Raw genomic sequence first — 27,670 nt, forward strand, 5'->3', positions numbered from 1 at the left:
TCCCCAGGGGGTGGGGAGAGTGTGTCCCCCGGGGCTGGGACTGTATCCCCAGGGGGTGGGGAGAGTGTGTTCACGAAACGGTTGGTCACCCCCGGGGTTGTCGCTGATTGGCTGGTGTCGAGCAGTACGTCAGGCCTCGTTGTCATGGCACCGCCCGCGCGTCGAGAGGAAAGCGGACTCGAAGGGAGCAACCTTGACCGGGGGGAGGGGTTTAGGCGAAGCCTGCGGCAGGGGGCGGGGCCGTAGGGGCGGGCCGGATGTAGAGGCGGAGCCATGATAGGGGGCGGATCTGGTATGGGCGGGCGGATGGAACCTATGGGCGGGGCCTAGTGTATGTGGGCGGGGCGTTGGGCGGGACCCGGCCGTAACTGGCACCGGGACCGCCTTCTTGTGGCGAGCCTCACAGATCTCTTGTTTTAACCGGACGGGGATTCCAGAGCGCGGAGCCCCGGGTGGTGTCTCACCGGACCCCGGCGGCTGAGGTGATGGATCGCAGGCGGGGGGAGGCTTCGGGCTCGGCTCCCTCTGGCCCTGGGCCTGGGCCTGGGCTTGGGCTCGGGCTCGGACCGACCGGCAGCTGCCCCCAGCAGGAGCTGGACGACGCCGAGCTGGCGCTGGCGGGGATTAACATGCTGCTTAACAACGGCTTCAGGGAATCGGACCAGCTCTTCAAAAAATACCGGTGAGTGAGTCTGGGGAGGCTCGGCATCACTCGGGGAGAGTCGCGATCCATTCGGGATCACTCGGGTATCTTCGGCAGTTTTCGGCTCTTCCCCCCCCCCCCCAGACTCAGAGGCATCCCTGATCTTCTGGGCTCTGGGGCGAGGGATGTCTTGACAGAGTGAATGTGGAGAGAGGATGTCTCCTCTTCTGGGAGAATCTAGAACCAGGGATCACTGTTCAAACCATAATTCAGAACATCCTTCCTCAAAAGGCGGTGGAAGCAGAGTCTTTTTTTAAAAAAGTGAAAGTCACTCTAGTCCTAGAGTGATCTAACCTACTTTCTCTCCATTTGGAGATGACTTAGAGACATAGAGATGGAAACAGACCCTTTGGTCCAATTCGTCCATGCTGACCTGATATCCCAACCCAAACTAGTCCCACCTGCCAGCACTTGGCTCAAAACCCTCCAAACCCTTCCTATCCATGTACCCATCTAGATGCCTTCTGGTGGTGAATTTAACCCGAGGGTTCCTGTGTCTTGGGCGATGTTGAGAAAGTTGAGGTCTTCGTGAAGACCTCAGCTGTTGGAGGAAATGACCACCAAATGTAGCTGTCCAGGCAAATGGGCCGACAGCTTTGAGACTCCAGTGGATGCAGGGTTAACAACAGTAGACAAGAGGGAGTAATCAGTTCAACCATGATCTTATTGAATGGCAGAGCAATTCCTACTGACATATCTTCCCTGATGCCTTCTTTTTCTTAAGTCTGATTTTCCACCCCTCATTCCCCATGTAATGATGCAGAGCAGAAGGAGGCCACTTAATCTAAGTGCTGACTTTTTGAAAGTGGTCTGCAATTAGTCCCACCATCTGAATATCCTTCTCCCAACACCAGCCATCATTCTTTGCCCATAGCTCTGCACATCTGTCCCCTTCAGGTAATTATCCAAGAATTAGGAGAGGGAGTAGATCATTAAGCCCTAGAGTCATAGAGATGTACAACATGGAAACAGACCCTTCGGTCCAACTCATCCATGCCGACCAGATATTCCAACCTATTCTAGACCCACTTGCCAGAACCTGGCCTATATCCCTCTAAAGCCTTCCTATTCATATATTCATCCACATGCCTTTTAGATATTGCAATTGTACTAACCTCCATCACTTCCTCTGGTAGCTCATTCCATACATATACCACATCTGTGTGAAAAAGTTACCCCTTAGGTCTCTTTTATATCTTTCCCCTCTCGCCCTAAACCTATGCCCTCTAGTTCTGGACTCCCCCACCCCAGGGGAAAACTTTGTCTATTTATCCTGTCCATGCCCCTCATGATTTTATAAACCTCTGTAAGGTCACCCCTCAGCCTCTGACGCTCCAGGGAAAACAGCCTGTTCAACCTCTCCCTGTAGCTCAAATCCTCCAACTCTGGCAACATCCTTGTAAATCTTTTCTGAACCCTTTCAAGTTTCACAACATCTTTCCAATAGGAAGGAGACCAGAGTTGCACGCAATATTCCAACAGTGGCTTAACCAATGTCCTGTACGGCCGCAACATGACCTCCCAACTCCTGTACTCAATACTCTGACCAATAAAAGAAAGCATACCAAACGCCTCCTTTACTATCCTATCTACCTGCGACTCTACTTTCAAGGAGCTATGAACCTGCACTCCATGGTCTCTTTGTTCAGCAACACTCCCTAGAACCTTATCATTAAGTGTATAAGTCCTGCTAAGATTTGCTTTCCCAAAATGCAGCACCTCACATTTATCTAAACTAAACTCCATCTGCCACTTCCAAGCCCATTGGCCCATCTGATCAAGATCCCATTGTAATCTGAGGTAACCCTCTTCGCTGTCCACTACACCTTCAATTTTGGTGTCATCTGCAAGCTTACTAACAATATCTCTTATGCTTACACCCAAACCATTTATATAAATGACGAAAAGTAGTGGACCCAACACCAATCCTTGTGGCACTCCACTGGTCACAGGCATCCAGTCTGAAAAACAAGCCTCCACCACCACTCTCTGTCTTCTACCTTTGAGCCAGTTCTGGATCCAAATGGCTAGTTCTCCTTGTATTCCATGAGATCTAACCTTGCTCACCAGTCTCCCATGGGAAACCTTGTCGAATGTCTTACTGAAGTCAATATAAATCATGTCTACTGCTCTGCCCTCATCAATCCTCTTTGTTCTTCCAAAAACCCAATCAAGTTTGTGAGACATGATTTCCCACACACAAAGCCATGTTGACTAATCCTAATCAGTCCTTGTCTTTCCGAATACATGTACACCCTGTCCCTCAGGATTCCCTCCAACAACTTGCCCACTACCGACTTCAGGCTATCTGGTCTATAGTTCTCTGGCTTGCCCTTACCACCTTTTTTCAATGGTGGCACCATGTTAGCCAACCTCCAGTCTTTCGGCACCTCACCTGTGGCTATCGATTATACAAATATCTCAGCAAGGGACCCAGCGATCACTTCCCTCATTTCCCACAGAGTTATAGGATACACATGATCAGGTCTTGGGGATTTATCCACTTTTATGCGTTTCAAGACATTCAGCATTTCCTCCTCTGAGCCTATTCTGACTAACATCGCTATCATGGCTGATCTTGAACTCTTCTCTCCCACTGGCTCCTTTCAGTCCTTTGATTGCCTTAAATATATTCCACAGTGGAATGTTTGCATCCTCAGGGGTGGAGAATTCCAAAGATTTGCAACTGATTGAGTGGACCTGTTTCTCTACCTTTTCAGTCCCAAATGATTCGACCCTTAGCCTGAGAGCATATCCATAGTTCTAGATTATCCAGCAAGGGAAACAGTCCCTTTAAAATCCCTAGTATGTTTTCATGACATCATCCAATATTTTTCAAAACTCCAGAGAATATTGGCCAAATTCAATCAGTCTCTTGTCACATTACAACCCATATGTCCTAGGGGACAGTGTAGTGAGCCTTTGCTGTACTGCTGTAATGTAATTATCCTTGTTTAAATACAGAGACTAAAAATGCACATACTACTCCATGTGGTCTCATCAAACTTTGAGTAATTGTAATAAGACCTTCAAATTATATAGACATATGAATTAGAAACAGATATAGGCCACTTGTTCTGTTGCATTCTGCTGTTTATTAAGATTATCATCGTCTTAAATGGGGTGGCCCTAGTTTTAGATCGTCCGGTTTGAGAAAACACCCTTTCCCCAGCCACCCTGTCAAGCCCCTTCAGGATCTTGTATGTTTTAATCAAGTCACTCTTTAACTCTTCAAAAACTCCAGTGGATACAAACCCAATCTGTTCACCATTTGCTCATAGGACAACCCATACTCCTTCTGTTAGTTTAGTAAACTTTCTGTTTTCAACACACTTGCATTTTCCCTTTCTCCTCTCTGTGCTTCTAAGTGACTAATGTTTCATTCAGTTACTCTCCTTTTAATATACTACTAAAGCCTGATGATCTTTTCATATTCTTGATTAATTCATATTCCTTTTGTTTTCCCTTTATATGCACTTTGCTAGTTTCCATGAGACCATAAGATGTAGGAACAGAATTAGCCATTTGGCCCAATCAGTCTGCTCCATTATTTGATCATGGTTGATACCTTTCTCAGCCCTGTTCTCCTGCCTCTTCCCAGTAAGCCTTGATCCATTTACCAGTCAAGAACCTATCAATCTGTGTCACAAGTACACTCAGTGACTTGGCCTCCACAGCCCTCTGCAGAGAGTAGTTAACTACTCTCTGGCTGAAGAAATTCCTTCTCCTCTCACTTTGGGTCTCTCATATGATTGGAAACATCTTCTTGATGTCTGCTGTATCCAGGCCTCCCAAAATTCTGTAAGTTTCAATCCGATCCCCTTCATCCTGCTAAACTCCATGAAGTACAGACCCTGAATCCTGAACTACTGTTCATATGACAAGCCCTTCACCCCTGTGATCATTCTTGTAAACCTCCTCTGGGTCTCCTCCAATGCCAGCACATTCATCCTTAGATATGGGGCCCAAGAATGCTCAATATTCCAAATGCAGTCTGATCAGAGCCTTCTGCAGCCTCAGCAGTATATCATTGTTCTTGAATTCTAGCCCTCTGGGATAAGTATAACATAGCTAAGATAAGTGGGAAAACTGAGGACTGGGAAGCTTTTAAAGAGCAACAGAGGATTACTAAGAAGGAAATACGCAGAGGAAAAATGAGGTACGAAGGTAAACTGGCCAAGAATATTAAGGAGGATAGTAAAAGCTTTTTTAGGTATGTGAAAGGCAAAAAAATGGTTAGGACAAAAATTGGGCCCTTGAAGACAGAAACAGGGGAATATATTACTAGGAACAAAGAAATGGCAGAGGAATTAAATGGGTACTTCAGATCTGTGTTCACTGGGGAAGACACAAGCAATCTCCCTGAGGTAACAGTGGCTGAAGGACCTGAACTTAAGGGAATTTATATTGACCAGGATTTGGTGTTGGAGAAGCTGTTAGGTCTGAAAGTTGATAAGTCTCCGGGGCCTGATGGTCTACATCCCAGGGTACTGAAGGAGATGGCTCGGGAAATCGTGGATGCGATGGTGATTATTTTCCAGAGTTCAATAGATTCAGGGTCGGTTCCTGAGGATTGGAGGGTGGCAAATGTTATACCACTTTTTAAGAAAGGTGGGAGAGAGAAAGCAGAAAATTATAGACCAGTTAGTCTGACCTAAGTGGTGGGAAAGATGCTGGAGTCTATTATAAAGGAAGAAATTACTGCACATCTGGATAGTAGTAACAGGATAGGACAGAGTCAGCATGGATTTATGAAGGGAAAATCATGCTTGACTAATCTTCTTGAATTTTTGAGGATGTAACTGAAGATGGACGAGGAAGATCCAGTAGATGTAGTGTACCTGGACTTTCAGAAAGCTTTTGATAAAGTCCCACACAGGAGGTTAGTGAGTAAAATTAGGGCGCATGGTATTGGGGGCAAAGTACTAGATTGCATTGAAAATTGGTTGGCTAATAGGAAACAAAGGATAGTGATAAATGGCTCCATTTCGGAATGGCAGGCAATGAATGAAATTGTACATTTCAGGATCGCACATTTCTGTCTTGGGTCAAACTATTCAAATGCGCTCTGTTCATGTTCATTGTGAGTTCAATCCTCATGCTTTCAGAACAGAATTTATTACTTTTCATTCATGCATCTGAGTGGGGCATTATTGGCCTTTGATTACTCGTCCCTAATCTCCTCTTTGAAAATGGCAGAGTTGCTTTCTTGAACTGTTGTAGTACAAGAGAGTTACATACATGCTGTGTTCAAGATGAAATTCAAGAATTTTGACCATTGAAGAAGCAGCAATATATGTCCACCGGAGGATGGTGATCAGCTTAGAGGGAAACCCTGTAGGTAGTGGTGCTGCCGTGTATCCAATGCCCTTGGCATAGACTCATAGAGTCATAGAGTCATAGAGATGCACAGCATGGAAACAGACCCTTCGGTCCAACCTGTTCAGCTTAAAAATACGGGGTAGACCATTTAGGACAGAGATGAGGAGAAACTTCTTCACCCAGAGAGTGGTGGCTGTGTGGAATGCTCTGCCACAGGGGGCAGTGGAAGCCCACTCTCTGGATTCATTTAAGAAGGAGTTGGATAGAGCTCTCAAAGATAGTGGAATCAAGGGTTATGGAGATAAGGCAGGAACAGGATACTGATTAGGAATGATCAGCCATGATTATATTGAATGGCGGTGCAGGCTCGAAGGGCTGAATGGCCTACTCCTGCACCTATTGTCTATTGTCTATTGAATGCTAACATTGCATTTGATTTCCTAACAACCAACTAAACTTTCATGTTAACCTTAACCAAATCCTAAACTAGGAGTCCTAAGTTCCCCATTTTGAAAATTGTCTATGCCTCTATTCTTCCTACCAATGTGCGTAACCTCTCACTTTCCCATATTGAATTCCATCTGCCACTTCTTTGCCCAACTTCCCTGTTCCTAGCTGTCCCTCCACCTATCTTTGTTCCATCTGCAAACATAGCAATAATGCCCTCAGTCTCTTTGTTCAGAGCGTTGATCTATCATGTGAATAGTTGTGGTCCCAACCCAGACCACTGTGGAGCTCCACTCGTCACTGGCTGCCATCTTGCGAAAGACTCCTTTATCCCCACTCACTGTCTTCTGCCAGTCAGCCTATCCTCCATCCATGCCAGTACTTTGCCCCTAACACCATGGGTTCTTATTTTATTTCGCAGCCTCCTGTTCAGCACTTGGTCAGAGAGTGCATCTAGGTAAAAACAATGACTGCAGATGCTGGAAACCAGATTTTGGATTGGTGGTTCTGGAAGAGCACAGCAGTTCAGGCAGCATCCGTGCTGCTCCTCGGTTGCTGCCTGAACTGCTGTGCTCTTCCAGTACCACCAATCCAGAGAGTGCATCTGATCATTGCATCTGATTCTAATTTCTCCCTCAAACTCTCAAACATGTATTTGGATTTTCAAAAAAAAATCTCATCCACTAGCTCTCCTTTGTCTATCTTGTTTTTTACTTCCTCAAAGAATTGCAATAGATTTGCCTGGTGTGACCTGCCCTTGATAAAACTGTGCTGACTCCACTCTGTTTTACAATGCACTTTCAGGGACTCTGCAATCTCATTCTTAATAATGAGCTCTAAATTCATACAAATTACCAACTGGCTTTTTCTTTCCTGTCTTCTGCCTCCTTCCATCTTTAAACAGGGATATTACATTAGTCATTTTCCAGTCTTCTGGAAGTTTCCACAACTCCAGTGATTCCTGAAAGATCACCTCCAATGCCTCTATAATCCCCTCAGCTATTCCTTCAGTACTGTGGGGTGTAGTCCATCTGGTCTGGATAATTTATCCATCTTTAGATATTGCAATTTCCCAGCATCTTCTCCCTCGTAATGATCACTACACCCTCCTCTGTTCCTGACGTTTTTGAAGTTCTGGTATGCTGCTGGTATCATAGAGTCATAGAGACATACAGCATGGAAACAGACCCTTTGGTCCAACTCGTCCATGCCGACCAGATATCCTAACCTAATCTAGTCCCATTTGACAGCACTTGGCCGATATTCCTCTGAGCCTTCCTATTTATATACCCATCCAATGAAATATTGTAATTGTACCAACCTCCACCACTTCCTCTGGCAGCTCATTCCATATACGCACCACTCTCTGCATGAACAATTTGTCCCTATTAAATTTCTCCCCTCTCACCCTAAACCCATGCCCTCTAGTTCTGGACTACCCCACCTGGGGAAACGACCTTGTCTGTTTACCCTCTCCATGCCCCTCGTTATTTTAAAAACCTCTAAGGTCACCCCTCAGCATCCGACGCTCCAGGGAAAACATCTCCTGCCTATCCAGCCTTTCCCTAAAGTTGAAATCCTCCAATCCTGACAACATCCTTCTGAATCTTTTTTGTATTCCCTCAAGTTTCACAACATCCTTCCAATAGGAGAGAGACCAGAATTGCACACAATGTTCCAAAAGTGGCCCTTACTCTTCCACCCGGAAGACTGATGCGAAATACCAGTTCAGTTCCTCCACAATTTCTTTGTCCCCCCCATTACTACTTCTCCAGCCTAATTTTTCAGTTGTCCAATGTCCACTGCTGCATCTCTCAAACCTTTTAGATATCTTAAAAAACACTCCTGCAAATTTCTTTTATCAGCTAGCTTACTTACATTTTTCAACATCTCCAGCCTTATTCCTTTTTTTGGTTATCCTCTGCTGGTTTTTAAAAGCTTCCCAATCCTCTGGCTTCCCACTAATCTCCATCATATTGATTTTGTGTTGCTTTTAGATTTATAAATCAATCTGTTCAGTGATGTTATTGCACACCTCTGGAGTAGGTGGGTCTTGAACCCACGCCTCCTGGCTCAGAGGTAGGGACACTATCTCTGCACCACTATCCTTAGCTTTCCTCATCAGCTATGGTTGCCTCATCCTCCCCTTAATATGTTTCTTCCTCCTTGGAGAGAATTTCTGCTAAGCCTCCTGAATTACCCCCTCAAAATCCCTTGGCATTGCTGTTCCACTGTCTTCCCTGCTAGACTACCCTTCCAATCAACTCTGGCCAGCCTCTCCCTCGTGTCTTTGTAGTTACTGTTACTCAAAATTATAATACTATTACATCTGATTCTAACTTCTTCCTCAAACTCTCAAACATCTTACAATAGTCAGTGCCATCTCTGGGTTCTTTCACATTACGCTCCCTAATCAAGTCTGTCTCATCACTAGATCCAGAATTGTCTGGTTCCCTAATGGGCTGTACCATAAACTGCTCCAAATATACATCTCATAGACATTCCATGAATTCCTTGTTTTGGGATTGGCAACCAACCTGATTTTTCCCAGTCCACCTCATATTGAAGTCCCCCATGATTATTGTAATTGTGTCTTTCTTTCAAGCCCTTGCTATCCCCTGATTTGTTTTCTTCCCACTTCCTGACTGCTGCTAGGAGGCCTGTGCACAACTCCCATCAGGGTCTTTTATCCCTTTGTAATTCCTCAACTCTACCCACACAGATTCCACACCTTCTGACCCTATATCACTTTTCACTATTGACTCCATTTCATGTCTTACTAACAAGGCACCTCTAGGCGAAAGCGGGGACTGCAGATGCTGGAGCTTAGAGTCAAGAGTGTAGTGTTGGAAAAGCACAGCAGGTCAGGCAGCATCCAAGGAGCAGGAGAATCAACATTTCAGGCAAAAGCCCTTCATCAAGAATGAGGCTGGGAGCCTCGGGGGTGGAGAGATAAATGGGAGAGGGGTGGGGCGACAGGGAAAATAGCTGAGAGTGCAGTAGGTGGATGGAGATGGGGGTAAAGGTGATAGGTGGGAGGGGAGCGTAGAGTGGATAGGTGGGAGGGGAGCGTAGAGTGGATAGGTGGGGTGGAAGGTGGAGCAGGTCATGAGGGCAGTGCTGAGCTGGAAGATTGGAACTAGGATAAGGTGGGGTGAAGGGGAAATGTGGAAACTGGTGAAACTCATATTGATGCCATGGGGTTGGAGAGTCCCGAGGCGGAAGATGAGCCATTGAGTGGTGAGGGAGTGGCGATGAAGAAGGCCCAAGACCTGCATGTCCTCGGTGGAGTGGGAGGGGGAGTTGAAGTGTTTGGCCATGGGGCAGTGGTGTTTGTTGGTGCGGATGTCCCGCAGGTGTTCTCTGAAGCACTCTGCGAGTAGGCGTCCTGTCTCCCCAATATAGAGGAGACTGCATTGGGAGCAACAGATACAGTAAATGACGTGCGGAAGTGCAGGTGAAACTTTGATGGATGTGGAAGACTCCTTTGGGGCCTTGGACGGAGGTGAGGGGGGAGGTGTAGTTGTTGGGGAAGGTGCTGGGAGGGGTCCACGCCTTCCAACAACCCACCCTCCCCTACCAGTACCTTTCCCTGCCATCGCAGGAATTGCAAAACCTGCGCCCACACATCCCTCCTCACCTCTGTCCAAGGCTCCAAAGGAGCCTTCCACATCCATCAAAGTTTCACCTGCACTTCCACATATCATTTACTGTATCTGTTGCTCCCGATGCAGTCTCCTCCACATTGGAGAGACAGGACGCCTTCTCGCAGAGCGCTTTAGAGAACCATCTCCGGGATACCTGCACCAACAAACCCCACCACCCTGTGGCCGAACACTCTAACCCCCCCCCCCCCAATTTCGCTGAGGACATGCAGGTCCTGGGTCTCCTCTATCGCCACCCCCTTACCACCTGATGTCTGGAGGAAGAATGCCTCACTTTCCACCTCTGGACCCTCCAACCCCATGGCATCAATGTGAGTGTCACCAGTTTCCTCATTTACCCTCCCCCCACCTTATCCCAATTCCAACCTTCCAGCTTAGCACCACCCTGGTGACCTGTCCCACCTCTCTCTCTTCCACTTCCATCCCACATATCCACTCCACCCTCCTCTCCGACCTATCACCTTTACGCCCACCTTCATCCATCTATTGCACTCTCAGCTACCTTCCCTGTAGCCTCACCCCTCTCCCATTTATCTCTCCACTCCGAGGCTTCCAAACTCATTCCTGATGAAGAGCTTTTGCCAAAACTTCGATTTTCCTGCCTGTCATTTTTGTCCTTTCAATAGGACATGTATCTTTGGATATTTAGTTCCCAGCCCTGATCTCCTTGCAGGCACGTCTCTGTAATACCCACAGCATTGCACCAGCCAATTCCAATCTATGCTACAAATTCATTTACCTTGTTTTGTATGCTCCGTGCATGCAATTACAACACCCTCAATCCTAAATTGACTGCCCCCACCCCCCATTCATAGTTGTTCCCTTGTCTGCTATGCCTGAAGTTACCAAATTTTGCCTTATTACTTGTTCTGGAAACTTCAAAGCTTGCTGAGCACTCCCCACCTTTTACGTTTTTCAATAATTTCTGTGCAATTTAAGCAACCCCTTCCCACTATTTAGTTTAGTTCTTATTTTCCTCAGTCTTCAGACTGATTGGTATTCTTTGCAACATTATAAGCTTCTTGTTTTAATGCAATACTCTCCTTAACCACTTTAGTAATCCACAGGTGGCTCTTTCTGACTGACTTTTAGTTTTTAATGGAATGTATTTTTATTGGAAGTTTTGAATTGTTTCTTTAAATGTTTCCTCAGTGTTTATTTATTGCCCTACCCTTTAGTCTATTTATCCAATCAACCATAACTACATGATAGACTTTCTAATTCTTGTTTGTGGATAGAGTATCACATTTTGAAATTCAGTTGCATTATGTGACTCTCAGTCCTCCTGCCGCTGGACATTTCTCCTCATTTATTCTTGAGCCTTCATCATATTTTACATCTGTCAGATCTCTTGTTATCCTGAAACAAAAGCAAAGTGTTGTGGAATCTGGTAATTTTAATAAAAGCAAAGTGCTTGAAAAACTCAACAGGTGCTTGGTAGTATTGGGAGAGAGAGAAATTGAGTTATGATTTAGAGTCCAGTATGAGACCTCTTCAGGACATCCCTCCACCTTCTTCAGCTTCTCCAGTCTCTCCATGTTAACTGAAGTTCCTCACTCCTAGTACTATTCTAATAAATCTCCATTGCACCCTCATGAACCTTCCTTCTGAAAAGTAACTCTCAGAAGTGGCCCCAACTCCATCTCTGGTCTAATTATTCCACATCTCTTATTTGTTTAAAGAAAAATGGTTCAGCTGAAAGTATTCATTGTTTTACAATGCAACTTGTTTCCAACTTGTCTGATAAAGCTGGCCATTTCATTTCATCAGGACGATATCACTGATAGGGAAATTAGTTTCCACTAGCTTGTGGTGTTGTAATGGTAATGTAATGGTAATGTTGCCAATGTAATGTGGAATGATTAGGTTCTAACTGGTTGGACAATTAGGTTTAAGCACATAAAGTCAGATCTTTGAAGCTGTTTGTATAACTGTTTCCTACAGAGTACTTGAGATTACAGCCATTGCGAGCTTTGTGTAATGTGAAAACATTTTTTTTATCATGCCTCCATCACAGATTAATCATCTTGTTGTTTCTCTGCTTTTAAGCCACTCTTGTATTGATATTTTAAAATGCAAATTCATAATGATGCAACAAAGTGTTTGGGGAACACCCATTTCTTTGCTGTGAAATTAGATGAACTCTGTTGTGGTGAATCCAGTGGTGGCCTTCTCATCTTCAGTTTCTATGGAATTAATATTCTTGTCATATGCTTTATACAGAGAAAGCAAACTGGCTTTATAGGAAATGTTGTATTTCTCCTTTACCCCATTTTAATTGTAAATAGAGATATGAGTAAGGGAAATTACAAGATATGGGGTTAGAATATCATTTGGTTTGTTTCACTGCTTCTGCTGCAGTTATTTCACAAACCTTTAACTTTTAAGGTGATCTTGATTTAACTGGATGTTGCAGAGTGCAGTGCAAGTAATAAATTGCACACAACATACTTGGAAAAAGCCAATCCTGACCTTGTTCAGAAAAGCTAAACCCCAAAAATGAATAGATGCATTGATTACAACCAATGTATTTGACATTTGTAATATTGGTGAGGAAACCTGCATTTTCTCAATTGTGATGGCCTTCATAGGGGTAAACTGTTTTTTTAAAATGTCTGAATGGTCAATATCTAAACAGCTTGGGAAAAAAATTTGTAGCAATATGCTGAAGTATGAATGTGAGTGGGATTACATTTAGGAAGGATTTACACTAATAGAAAAGCCTATAAAATAGTTTGCATGATGCAATCACTGTCCAGTCACAAGATGGGAAAAATGTCGCATTTGTAAAATCTCCCCAGTTGCGTCAACACCAAGAACTAGTCAGATTGACATCTTAAGTTATTTGTTTGAGATTGTTATTGATTAATAGTCCCTTCAAGTCTTAACGTCTCATTGCATTTTGCATAATTATTAATATTATTGTACTTTAGCTGAATATTTCCAGGTTTATAAATAGTCATTCAGTATTACAGAACTGAATGTTGCTGAAAAAGACACTTTTCTTTCAAAAAGCTGTGAAAGCTTTTTTGTGTTGCACTCATCAGGGTAATTTACAAGAAATTTAAGAGAAAAACTGTATGACAGTATAAATACGGAATAAATATTGGTTTTATTCCCGTCTTTGGTATTTTAAGAGAGGCGATAGTGTAGTGGTAATATCACTAGTAATCAGAACCTCAAGCTAATATTCTGGGGTCCTGGTTTTGAATTCCACCATTGCGATGTGAAATTTGAATTTAATAAAAAATTTTGAATAAACAGCCTACTGCAACCATGCCATTATTGTTGATTTATTTTAAAACCTCATCTGTTTCATTGTGATTGACTCTTAACTGTCCTCTGGGCAAGTAGGGATGGGTAATAAATGCTGACCTAGCCGGTGATGCCCATATCGATCGATCAATGAATAAAAAGAAATCAAAAATTGGCCACCTTCAGCATGCACTCGCTTCACTATCGGCACACAGGAGCAGTAGTGCATACCATCTACAAGATACAATGCAGCAACTCGCCAAGACCTTTTCAACATCACTTATGAAACACAAAAACACTACCACTTTTTTGAAAAAAAGCATGTACTTGGGAACACCTCTACCTCCAGGTTCTTCTCCAAGGCTCATACCATCCTGACTTAGAAATATACCACTGTTTGTTCACTATCACTGGGTCAAAATCCTTCACTTCCCTCCCTTATACCCCAAGGACTTCAATAATTCAATAAGGTGTCTCAGTACCCCTTTCTTCAGGGCATTTAGGGATTGGCAGCATTTACTGGCCTTGTCAGGGGCTGCTCATGTCTATTATATAAAAAGAAAGTTGTGTTCCACAACCTTTATTTATTGAAATTGTGAAACCTGTTTCTTGCCATTGTCCTTGAACTTATCAGCCTGAGAATCTTACAGCTGGAATGTTTTTTCTCTTACTCCTTAATGACCTTATTGCCAATTCTCACATTCATTCATTGATATTGTAGGTAGTTCCACAATTGTAGTGTTACTGATCTGTATTGAGCCAATCTAATCTGTGTTGAAGTTTCATCTCAAATGTTACATCATCCCTCTCTCCCTTTCTTCCTCATGCAATTGTCTAGCTTCCTCTTAACTTATTATATACCATTTGAGTCATCACTCCATGTTCCACATTTGCTGCTGTCTCTGGTAAAGAATTGGATTATTATAGGTGCTTCCTTCAAAACAGGTGTGAAACTGGGTATCCAACTACAGAAAGATCAGAAGAGGACACAAGCTCTTTAGCCTTTTCTGCCATTCTTTATGATCATGGCTGACCAGGACCTCCACACCTCTCGAGCTGCCTTGTTTCCGTAGCTTTTAAAATCTCACTTTTATTTAAAACACAACACAGTTTCTGATTTCCACAGGCAGGTGCCACCTGACATTATCCTTGAATTGATAAGCTTTGATTTTTAAGGATGTGTCCCCTTGTTTTCAGAATTATAGTGCAGGAGAAGGCCATTTGGCCCCTCATGTTGTCACTGGCTCTCGGATTCTGCATAATGACTTAGTGACAGATGTCCTCACTTGCTTCATAATTCAAGATATTATTTATATTTAAATAATGATTTAATTAGCAAATATACTTAGATTGTGTGCAAATCATCTTCATTTTGAAGGTAGCCCATTATTCAGTTGTGATCTCAGTCTATCTTGCCTAGTTTCATTCTTACCCATTTGAAGTTGGCTCTCCCTCAGTTATAAGCTTCATAGAATCATAGTTATTTGTTCTTACTCTCGATGGGTCATTGTTCTTTCTCACTGTCATGTTAAACTGTATGATTCAATGATCACTACCCCCTAAATGCTTCCCTATTGACAATTGATCTGTTTGGTCCACCTCGTTTCTAAGAGCCAGGTCTGGCAGTTTCTCATTTCTTGTTGGACTGGACACACTGTGAGAAGGTGAATACACAACTCCTCCCTTGATACAACTACTGTTCCTGTCTAATTTGGCTAACTAAAGCTAGCTTTCTTCCTTCTCCTCACCCTGTGCCCCTCCTAACCCATATTGTATTGTGCTCGGCATCTTTGTAATTTTCTTGTATGTTTTTCTTTTACATCCTTCCATCTGTTTGGTGGTCTGTGGACTACATTGAACTTTTCAATTGTACCCTTCTTGTTCCTTGGCTGTAGCCACATTGATTCTCTGACATTGAACCATCCTCTTTGTGCAGCACCTATAACTCACCAAACTTCAGGTTGTAGGTTTGCTTGCTGAGCTGGTAGATTTGTTTCCAGGTGTTTCGTCACCACGCTAGGTAACATAATCAATGAGCCTCCGGTGAAGCGCTGGTATTCTGTCCCACTTTCTATTCATGTGTCTTGGTCTGTTAAGGTGGGTGATATAATTTCTGGTTCTCTTTCTCAGAGGTTGGTAAGTGGGGTCCAAATCAATGTGTTTATTGATGGAGTTCCGGTTTGAATGCCAGACCTCTAGGAATTCCCATGTGCATGTCTCCGTTTAGCCTGTCCCAGTTGAAGTGGTGTCCTTCTTCATCTGTATGTGTTGTCCCAGTTGAAGTGGTGTCCTTCTTCATCTGTATATAAGGATGTTAGTGATAGCTAGTCATGTCTTTTGGTGGCTAGTTGGTGTCCGTGTATCCTGGTGGCTAGTTTCCTGCCTCTCTGTTCAGTGTTTGTAACAGTCCTTGTGGGGTATTTTGTAAATGACATTGGTTTTGCTGGTTGTTGATATAGGGTCCTTTAGATTCATCAGTAGCTGTTTGTGCGTTGATAGATTTGTGGGCTACCATGATGCCAAGGGGTCTGAGTAATCTGGTAGTTATCTAGGACAGGCTAAACAGAGACATGTACAGGAATTCCTAGAGGCCTGGAATTCAAACTGGAACTCCATCAATAAACACGTCGATTTGGACCCCATTTACCAACCTCTGAGAATAAGAACCAGAAATTATACCACCCACCTTAACAGACCATGACACATTAAATAGAAAGTGGGACATAAAACCAGAACTTCACCGAAGGCTGAATGATGTTACCGAGCATGGTGACGAAACATCTGAGAACAAACCAACCAGCTCAGTGAGCAAGTTTACAACCTGAACCTCAACTTGAGCTACAAATGTTCTTACCAAACTTATTAATTGTATTCTGTGCTTTCATAGATATGTACATTACCCTGATTTTAGAATATTTTAATATTTTTCTTACCCTGACTATCTATTAATTTACTATTCTCTATTTTATTGCTATCTGTCTCTTCCCGTGATTTATGCACCCTGATATCCTTCTTCAATATTTTCTCCTGGTTCCGAGACTGCTGCAGAGTCAATTTGCAGTCATCCCAACAGCATTGTCATAGAGGAGACGTTAGGAACTATTATTGAAGACATTACAACAGAGCACTTAGTTCTTGGCAATTGGGCCAAGCCGACAATTTAGTCAATCTGTTGGAGGGCTTTGAGGGGATAACCTGGTCGTTTGGATAAAGGGGAGCTGGTGTCATAGACTCAGAAAGCATGTAAACAGTAGAACTCATCCATGCCAACCAAATTTCCCAAAATAAACAGGTCCCATTTGCCTGCTTTTGGCCCAGATCCCTCTAAACCTTTCTTATTTGTGTACCCATCCAAATGCCTTTTAAATGTAACTGTACCTGCATATGCCACTTACTACAGCAGTTCATTCTATATACAAACCACCCTCTTGTGTGTAAGGTTGCCCTAATGCAGAGAAATAAATTTTGAAGTTTTAAAAACAGTTCACATTACAGAACAGGAAGTTCGGGAGGTCTTGGAGAATATAAAGGTGGATGAGTCTCTGGGGCCTGATCTAATGTATCCCAGAGCATTGTGGGAAGTAAGGGAAAAAATTGCAAGACCCCTTGCAGAAATATTTGCATCATTTATAACTATGGGATGAAGTGCTGGATGACTGGAGGGGGCTAATGTAGTGCCTTTGTTTAAGAAAGGTTGTAAGGAGAAACCATGGAACTGGAGACCCATGAGTCTGACTAAAATTGTTGGAGGTGATTATGAAAGATAGGATTGACGGACATTTAGAGAGGCACAAATTGGTGAGGGATAGTTAGCATGGTTTTGTGTAAGGAAAATGGTGTCTCTCAAACTTGATTGAATTTTTTGAGAAAGTTACCAAAAAGATTGAGGGCAGCGCAATATTTACTTGGACATTTAGGAAAGCCTTTGACAAGGTTCCACATGGTAGATTGATCAGTAAAGTTAGGTCACATGGGATTCATGGTGAACTTGTCAATTGGATACAAAATTGGCGTAACAGCAGGAGACAGAGTGATGGTAGTGTGTTGCTCTACGGACAAGAGGCATGTTACAAGTGGTGTTCCACAGGGATTGGTTCTGGGTCCTCTTTTGTTTGTCATTTTTATAAATGATTTGGATGAGAATATAGAAGGCATGGTTTCTAATTTTGTGGATGACACCAAAATTGGTGGCATAGTAGACATTGAAGAAGACTTTCTAAGATTACAAATGGATCTTGGTCAAATGGGTCAATGGGCTGAAAAATGGCAGATGGTGTTCAATTTGATAAATGCGAGCTATTGCGTTTTGTTACAACAAACAAGGGGAGAACTTATACAATTAATGGTAAGGTCTTGAGCAATGTTGTAGAACAGAGGGTCCTGGGGGTATGGTACATAATTGTCTGAAGTTTGCATCAAAGATAGACAGGGTGGTTAAAAAACGCTTGCCTTCATTGCTTAGTCTTTTGAGTTTTGGAGTTGGGATGTTATGTTGTGGTTGTACAGGACATTGGTGAGGCCTGTTCTGGAACTCTGTGTCCTGTTCTGGTCACTCAGTTATAGAAATGGTATTATTAAGCTGGAGAAGGTTCAGAGAGGTTTACCAGAATGTTGCTGGATATGGAATGTTTGAGTTATAAAGAAAGACTGGAACTTTTTTCACTGGAGTGTAGAAGGTTGAGAGTTCACCTGATATAAGTTTATAAAATAATGAGGGGTATAGATAGAGTTAATGGTAGTTGCCTTTTCACTAGGATTCAGGATCTCAAGATTGGGGGCACATTTTTCAGGTAAGAGGAGAGAGACTCAAAAAGACATGAGGGGCAAACTTTGTGACACCGAGTTCCCGTGTGGAATAAACCTCCAGAGGATGTGGGTACTGTTACAACGTTTAAAAGACTACACAAATAGGAAAGGTTTCGAGAGATATGGGTCAGGAGCAGGTAATTAGGACTAGTTCAGTTTGGGATTATGTTTGACGTAGACTGGTTGGATTGAAGGATTTGTTTCCATGCTGTATGACTCTATGACTAACATCCCTTTTAAATCTTTCTTCTCCTCATCTTAAAAATATTCCCCCAAGTTTTGAACTCCCCTACCCTAGGGAAAAGACGTTTGCTATTCACCTTATCTATGCCCTTCCTGATTTTATAAACACCTATAATTCTGTGAAAAAAGTCCCAGCCTATTCAACCTATCCTTAAACTCAAACCCTCCGGTCCCAGTCACATCCTGGTAAATCTTTTCTCACCTTCTCCAATTTAATAATAATCCTCCTGTAGCAGAGCAACAAGTATACAGTGCTCAAAAAGTGGCCTCGTCAATGTCATGCATAACTGCAATATGATACATGAATTTCCAGAAGGCATTTGATAAAGTGCTGTATCAAAAGTTATTGCCGAAAACAAAAGTTCATGATGTAAGGGTTAACATGTTGACAAGAACAGAAAATTGGCTGGCTAACAGGAAGCAGAGAGTAGGTATAAATGGGTCATTTTCAGGCTGACAGATTTGTGTACTATTGGACCAGAGCTGGGACCTCGGCTATTTACGATGTATACAAGTGACGTGGATGAAAGAATTGAAAATATGGTTGCCACACTGATGAAAATGATACATAGAACTATAAGTTGTGAAGAGGACATGAGGCTGCAAAAAAAACAGATAGTTAAGTGAGTGGGCAAAGATAGGAAAATGTGAAATTGTTCATTTTGGCAAGGGCAATAAAAAAGAAACACATAGTGAGAGATTGCAAAGGGATGTGGGTGTCCTTCTGCATAAAATTACAAAGGGTTAGTAGGTGCAGCAAGTAGCTAGAAAACTAACATAATGTTACCATTTACTTAGAGGGGAATTGAATATAAAAGTAGTGCCTTATACTTCATTTATACAGGATACTGTTAAGATCATATCTGGAGTACTGTGCACAGTATCGGTCTCCTTTCATTTTAGAAAAAGGATGAAAGTGCATTGGAAGCAGTTTAGAAAAGGTTTATTTGACTAATAGTTGGAATGACTATAAGACCCGAAGATATAAGAGTAGAATTGAACCACTTGGTCCATCAAGTCTGCTCTGCCATTTGATCGTGGCTGATATGTGTCTCCGCTGTGGAGGTGTTGGTGTTGAACTGAGATGGGCAAAGTCAAAAATCACACAACACCGGATTGTAGTCTAACAGGTTTATTTGAAACTGCAAGCTTTCAGAGTCCCACTCCTCCTTCAGGTAGCCAGTGAGAAAGAATGCTCCTTTCCTGCACAGGACCTCTGGAAGTTAGGCACACCACTGTTTTGCCATTCTCACATTCAGATCACTTAATCTGAAGTATCAACATCCTTTCTCTCATAGCACTCCAACCCCTACTAAGGCCACTGACTCCCATAGCTACCTTCACTATAGCTATTCCCACTTCAGGCCCTGCAAGGATTCCATCCCATTCTCCCAGTTCCTTCACCTATATTGTATCTGTTTGGATGATGACAGTTTCCAAAACAGTGCTGCTGACATGACTTGCTTCTTCCATAACTGTGATTTCCCATTCACTGTGGTTGATAGGGCCCTCAACCATATCTGACCTAACACCTATGCTTGTACCCTTGCCCCTTTCCAGCACTCATAACAGCGTGATCGGGTTCTCATTGTTCTGACTTTTCACCCCACTGGCTTCCCCATTCAAAGGATCATTCTTTGCCATTTCAGACATCCCCTCCCCCAATCCATTTCATGACAACTCTGATGAAGAGTCATCAAGACTCAAAGCCTTAGCTTGTTTTCTCTCCATGGATGCTGCTTGATTGGTTGTGATCTCCAGCATTTTTTGTTTTCAGTTGTAATTAAATGGGATATCACTTACTTTTTGCTGATGATTTGATTTATTGTCACTTGTGCTCTACAATGAACAGTAAAATACAGTGAAAAGCTTCAACTATTACCACAATCCAGCGCTATTCAAATACTTCAGGAATAAAAAGACAAAGGTGAAAGCAAGTCCCATCTTTGCTGTGCCACCACCTCCATGAGTCCTGAGCCTGCTGAACAGCAACCCCTATGCTGGGCCCACCAATGTCGCAGTCGCCACTCTTCACATGCCGCCTGTTTGTCACTGGACCCACCTCGCCAATGTCCTACCTATGCCAGGTCCTGTGTTGGACCCACATTCGCTGCGCAACCAGGAACCCCAACTCCACTGTCACCGTCACTTCGCCAACAACCAGAAGTCCCCACTCTGGGCCTATCACAACCAGGAGCTGCTGCCTCTACTGCACAGATGACCAGGAGTCCATGCTCCATGCCTATCACAACCAGAAGTCTCTGGCACTGCTTCAGCTGTCACCTCACCAACATGTGGAGTCCCTGCTCCGGACCCACCACAACTAGGAGTCCCTGGCTCCACTGCCAGGCTAGGCCGCCAAGAATCCTGCTCTGGCTGCTCCCCTCTGACATTTTATCTCCATTGTCACTGCCGATAGGAAGAAGATGCAGAAAAAGAGAAAGAAAGAGGACAACAAGGGTAAGGAAAGAAGGGACAAAGCAGCTGTTAGGAGCGGACAGGCCTAGGAGCCTGAATGCTGCCTGCCATATTAATGTTTGATCTCGATCATAGAATCCCTATAGTGTGGAAACAGGCCACTTGCCCAACAAGTCCACACCAACCCTCTGAAGAGTAACCCACCCAGACCTATTCCCCTACCCTTATATTCTACATTTACCCCTGACTAATGCAATCGAGGGCCAAAGGGCCTGTACTGCGCTGTATTCTTCTATGTTCTATGTTCTATGTTCTAGAGGGTTATAAGGTTGGGATGGATAAAAGTCATTGAAGTGTTTGATCAACCACAATTATTGTTGTGGTGCTGTTCGCCGAGCTGGGAATTTGTGTTGCAAATGTTTCGTCCCCTGTCTAGGTGACATCCTCAGTGCTTGGGAGCCTCCTGTAAAGTGCTTCTGTGACGTTTCCTCCAGCATTTATAGCCACTATAAATGCCGGAGGAAACATCATAGAAGCGCTTCACAGGAGGCTCCCAAGCACTGAGGATGTCACCTAGACAGGGGACGAAATGTTTGCAACACAAATTCCCAGCTCGGTGAACAGAACCACAATAACGAGCACCCGAGCTACAAATCTTCTCCCAAACTTTGAACAGCTACGGGCGAGAGACGCTAAGACAAGCCAGGAAATGGGAATCCTGCACCAACTGCCTAAGCGCCACATACGAACAACTCCGGTTCCTGCATGAATGCCGAAGCCACTATAAATGCCGGAGGAAACATCACAGAAGCGCTTCACAGGAGGCTCCCAAGCACTGAGGATGTCACCTAGACAGGGGACGAAACGTTTGCAACACAAATTCCCAGCTCGGCGAACAGAATCACAACAACGAGCACCCGAGCTACAAATCTTCTCCCAAACTTTGAACCACAATTATATTGAATAGTGGGGCAGGCCTGTCAGGCTGAATAGCCTCCTCCTGTTCCTTTTGTTCCTAAGGAAGCATTTGAAAATGAGATGTTAAAATTGAGATATTGCTAAACTAGAAGACAGTGTCGGTCAGTGAGCACAGGGTCATAGGAGAATGTGACTTGGTGCAAGTTAAAACATGATTAGCAGAATTTTGGATTACCTCAAGTTTACAGATGATTGCATGACGGAGTCCAATCATGTGCATGCTGTAATAGTAGGGCTTAGAGATAACAAATACAGATTTCTGCAGCAGATGAACTGAGCAAATCTGGAGTTGAGCCAACCTAATCAAATATTCCCTCCCATGTATGTTGAAGGAGAGATTCTGGAACATGTTGAGTACTTTCTGTACTTTTGCAACCAGCACATGTCTTTGCAGAATAGTTGCATGTTGCTACAAGAGTTATTGCATTCCAAAAATTATTAAACGTAAGGTGCTTTGGGGTGTTTTCATGTGGCTGAATGCAGTCGGGTGTTATAATTGCAGTCATTCAGCATTTCCAGATTGTGGTAAAAACAATGACTGTCCTCGGATGCTGCCTGAATTGCTGTGCTCTTCCAGCACCACTGATCTAGAATCTGGTTTCCAGCATCTGCAGTCATTGTTTTTACCTCGTTGATTTTAACCCTACTGCGAATCCTCTTGCAAGGATGCCTGCCTTGAAGAAGTTTCCTCCTCTCTCTACAAGAATCTCAGGGAGTCTCTCTCTCACTGCAACTCCCAGGTCATTTCCTCAGCCCTGAAGCTCTTCAACCATGTCCTGACTCATTTCCAGATTGTGTCCATCGACCAAGCTCTATACAGAACTGTAGCGCAGTGTGATAGAGCCTGACTGAAACTTGACCCTGCTGACTATTACACAGGGTCCTGTCAACGTGCCTGTTGAGAAAGAAGGTTATTAAACAGAAGAGGAAGTGTGTACTTTAATGTAGTATTTGAATTAAACCTCTTCACAGCACTTCAGAGCATCTGTGAAGGTATATTGTGATATATGAGTCATTGAGTGGTTAAACTGGAATTAGTTACATTGTGCTGCGTGTATACGAACACAAATAATCTATGTGCTAGTTAATGTTATGATCAAAATGAGGCATTTTCACTAATGGTCTACAACAAATCAGAGGGGTCTGAAAGAAAACAGTTGGAATTTGTCTAACCCGTTATTATACCTTGCTGCTACCCATGCAGCAAATTGGGAATGTGGGCTTGCCTTGACCACATGGACTGTGGACATTCCAGGAGGCAGCTCATCACCACATTCTTAAGGGCAACATTGGGTGGGCAATAAGTGCTGGCCCAGCCAATGACATCCATATGAAAGAAGTTAAAGAAAAGATTCCGCATTTGTCCAGCAGAGGTTTAAACTTGATTTTTCCATGTACACATTGGTCACTAGATCTTCGTATCTGGATAGGAGTTGGTGTGCTTTCTTTACCAAATTGGAAGACAAGCTAAGACAAGGAAATTTTGGAATGGAATTAGTCTTACGACTTGATACTGGCTTCATTTGTAGCACTTCAGAGCCTTAACTGGATTCTACATATGATGAATATTTTGTATCATTTTGGTAACTCGCCAGATACAGAAACTATGAAATCCATAACCATTACCATCTAGAAGGACAAGGCCAGAAGATGCAGGGGAACACCACTACCTGCAAGATCCCCTCCAAGTCACACACCATCTTGACATGGAAATATATCACTGTTGCTTCACTGTCGTTGTGTTAAAATCCTGCAACTCCCACCCTTATGGGTGTACGTACACAGCAAGGATTGCAATGGTTCAAGAAGGCAACTCATCACCAACTTCTCAATGGCAATTAAGCATGGGCAATAATGTTGGCTTAGCCAGTGAGATGTGCATCCAAACAAATATCCTATATTTTGCAAGTACAAACTATCTTTGTGATGGTTGCTCTGTAGTTGAGTTTGGATTTTTTATGGTATGCCAGTGGGTTTCTACCTGTGCCAAAACATCTGTTGATTTAAGAAGAAATTTCAGTTATCAGTTTTTTAAAAAATGTGATATAAGTATATTCTGTGCCAGTATTTAAAGTTGCTTGTGTAATGTAATTCTGCACTGTGAAAGGTTTCGGTATGATTCAGTATTTGCAATTGAGTTTTTAATAACTGGCACTTAATGGTGTCGGGGCCAGATTTTGTTTTGCTTAGGATAATAGACATGGAGGTTGTGTATTGAAATGAATCCAACCTGTGTTCTTTTACAAATTGTGGAGCTACTAGTGTTGGACTGGGGTGGACAAAATCAGAAGCCACATGACATGAGGTTATAGTCCTACAGCTTTGTTTGAAATTCACCTGACGAAGGAGCAGTGCTCCAAAAGCTTGTGATTTCAAATAAACCTGTTGGACTATAACCTGGTGTCATGTGACTTCTGATTTTGTCTTTTACAATTTGTTGCTACTCACCCATTTTAGTAATTAAGACAATATTGCTGAGCCTTCACTACCCTCTTACTTTATTGTAATTTCTGTTCTGCCACTTCCAAAATTTGGAGTGCTGTTTGTTTTGTATATTTCACAGATAATTGCAATCGAATTTGGGTAGTAGTGAGTGTTTGTTTCTAGATAGTTGAATGCCCGTCAACTTGAATCTTAATTGTTCTTTCTATATCCATTGCATTGCTCACTCACCCAAAACATCTGCAAATGGCAAGATAGAACAAGTACTTTTGTGAAATTTGTTCACCTGAGCTCAATAGCTTTATTTTTCTAATAATTTGTGGTATTTTCATGAAGCACATTCATGCACTGAAAGTTAGTACAGTGTGACTCACACTGAAAAGTTTACTTTGACACATTTTTAACCTGACTACTTAGTCTATGTGCGATATTCAAATAATATCCAAAAATGACAAGCAAGTTCAGCAGGCAGTAGTGGTGAATGGGCAATGTTAAATTAAAGTTGAGAGAGATTTTCAAAATGTACTAAGTACACATCATCATGTTCACTTTGGAAATAGTTCCAAGCTGGAATATTGTGTACCGTTCTGGACCCTACGTTATAAAAGGGATGTGAATGCACATGAAAGAATGCACAGGTGGTTTACAAGAATGGCTCTAGAAATGAGGAACTTCAGTTACAAGGCTAGATTGAAGAAGTTGGGATTGTTCTCCTTGGTGAGAAGGCTAAAAGGGGATCTCTTACTAGAGGTCTAGATGATGTAAATGCAGACAGATCTTCCTGGTGACTGGGGAGTCCAGAACTAGGGGCCCCAGTCTAAGGATATGGGGTGGGCCATTTAGGATTGAGATGAGGAGAAATGTCTTCACCCAGAGAGTGGGGAGCCTGTGGAATTTTCAGCCACAGGAAGATTTTCAAAAAGGAGTTAGATAAAGTCCTTGGAGCTAAAGGGTTCAGAAGATGTAGGGAGGAAGCAGGAACAGAGGACTGAGTGGGATGATCAACCATAATGCTGAATACATGACTACTCCTAATTTCACTGTTTCTATCTGATTGAGATTTTCAAAATTAGGAGAATTTTGGGGTAGAAGTGTTCCGAGGCGAAAATGAGGCGTTCTTCCTCCAGGCATCTCCTTTTCCACCTATCCACTCCACCCTCTCCTCCCTGTGACAGATCACCATCATCTCCTCCCCCACTCACCCATTGTACTCTATGCTACTTTCTCCCCACCCCCACCCTCCTCTAGCTTATCTCTCCACGCTCCAGGCTCACTGCCTTTATTCCTGATGAAGGGCTTTTGCCCGAAACGTCGATTTCGAAACTCCTTGGATGCTGCCTGAACTGCTGTGCTCTTCCAGCACCACTAATCTAGAATCTGGTTTCCAGCATCTGCAGTCATTGTTTTTACCTTATTCAAAGATAAATCTCAGTAATCAGTAATCATGACATGCATCATTCAATATTGCAACCATTTCTTTATTTACAAGTATTAACGTGCGCCACAAGTTCATCCAACTTCCTTTTGAATGTTTAAGCTAATATACTACACAAACAGCTTATTCTAAATGCTTGCGATAAACACAATCTCCTGTCATTTAACCTAGTGTCATATTTGTTTTAATTTATGGTCTTAACCCTTGTTCTTCTTAATATCTCTAATTTTAAATGCATTAAATTCAGCTAATGTTCGTACCAGCCAAGTCAGATACCAAAATGAAATCTGGCTTCTTTGTAATTTGTTTTGCTTTTATTTACCGAGCTGTCCTTTCACTGAAACACAACCACGTAATCCAGCAGATTTGGTTTTACAAATAAAACAGAAGTTTATTACTCGAAACTAATGTATTTGTTTACGTATAACACCCCCACAATTTGGAAGATTTAGAAACACATGCTGGTTAGCTATGATCCAGAATGGTGGGCAGGCTTGAAGGTCTGCATGGTATAATCCTATCCCTGTGTCCCAGATCATTGAGACTAGAGCCAACTGTTTAAATTGAAATACCTAGTGAGGGGAGAGTTGAAGACAACAGTTTTGAGTTGTTAAAATAAAATAAAGTTCTATTTCAGCACTAGTTCTTAGAATTGCGACAATATTTGTAAGTTACAGCAATTGTACTGATTCCTATCCAAATCTATTGTTTCTGTTCGATTTATAAGCTGTGCTTGGGTTATTTTTACTACTGTATGTGTTTAAAATTTCTTTGAACCTGAGAAGTTTTTTGTTTTCCTACATTTGTTAATAAGCATTTGTTTTATTGTTAAAACAAGGAATGCTGTCTTTCAGCCAATTAGATTAGAAATACGGAATCCCTAACAGGGACCTTTTCCGATTATTTCCAGGTTAGGGATTACATACAGAAGAAGACCACACTCTTGACCCAGCCCTACAAGTCGGATATAAAACGAAGAGTGCTCCGATGTGGGGGTGCACTCTCAGTTAGTACCTTATGTCATCTGCAGAGAGGGAGTGCCTTGGGGGATATGGAGAGACACCATAAGATTTGGAATCAGGAGTTAGGGGGAAGAAATCTCATCGGAAACATGGGAGGATATATAGGGGAGTGTAAAGAAAATTTCAGTACGCAATAAGGCACAAGCGATGCAATTGAAGATCCTTCAATTGGCGCCAGAGAGGTTAGCAGAGTTTAAGAAAGTATCTTTCCCAAAATGTCTCAAATGTAAAAACAGTATTGGTACCCTTACACATTGCTTTTGGTCCTGTTAGACAATCCACGGATACTGGTTGCTCAGAGTGAATGAACTGGAGGGGATCCTGGAGGTTAGTGAGGATCCGGTGTCCGTCCTTTTGGGACTACTGAATCTTTCCTCCTTGTCTGAGCACGGGAAGAGGTTATTCAATATTTTTATATACTGTGCGAGGAAGAACATCCTAATGAATTGGATATCAGAAGAGCCTCTAGGTCTTGCAGGGTGGCACAAACTTGTGATGGAGCTCGTCCCTCAAGATTACCTGACAAGTATGGTGCGCCATGGAATGGAGCAATTTTATAAGATTTGGCAGCCCTTTCTAAATTACATGGACATGGATCTGTCAGCAGTACTGATTAGGGCCTTTATATAGCTACGAGGGCTGTATATGGTGGTCGGTGGAGGGGGTTGTTGAGTGAGGGGTGTTGGTTGGTGTGGCAGGTGGGGGAGGCCTAGTTAATACGGGTATAATCACTCTTGCTCCCATGGACGGGAATCTTGATGGAGGTGCAGCTTGTGGAGTAATGTAATATAATACAATGTAGTGTAATTTAGTTTTAGTGGATTGTAACATGTTATTTTATTGTCAGTTTATTTAATTTGAGTTTATGCTAATTTGGTTTAAGTTAAGTAAGTATGAGACGACTGTATCTTGAAGAATAGTAGGCAGTTTATTG

General features: G+C 42.8%; 1 protein-coding gene across 1 annotated transcript in view; it reads left to right on the forward strand.

Annotated features, from left to right (window-relative positions):
* Positions 1-341: 341 nt before the first annotated feature.
* Positions 342-27,670, forward strand: part of ttc39c (tetratricopeptide repeat domain 39C) — a 109,249-nt gene continuing 81,920 nt past the window's right edge. Inside the window, exon 1 of the mRNA XM_043687605.1 lies at positions 342-682. Coding sequence (XP_043543540.1) covers positions 486-682 — 197 coding nt within the window. The 5' untranslated portion in view covers positions 342-485. The remainder of the gene's footprint in view (positions 683-27,670) is intronic.

This window comes from Chiloscyllium plagiosum, chromosome 4 (genome assembly GCF_004010195.1).
Source record: "Chiloscyllium plagiosum isolate BGI_BamShark_2017 chromosome 4, ASM401019v2, whole genome shotgun sequence".
Classification (NCBI taxonomy): domain Eukaryota; kingdom Metazoa; phylum Chordata; class Chondrichthyes; order Orectolobiformes; family Hemiscylliidae; genus Chiloscyllium; species Chiloscyllium plagiosum.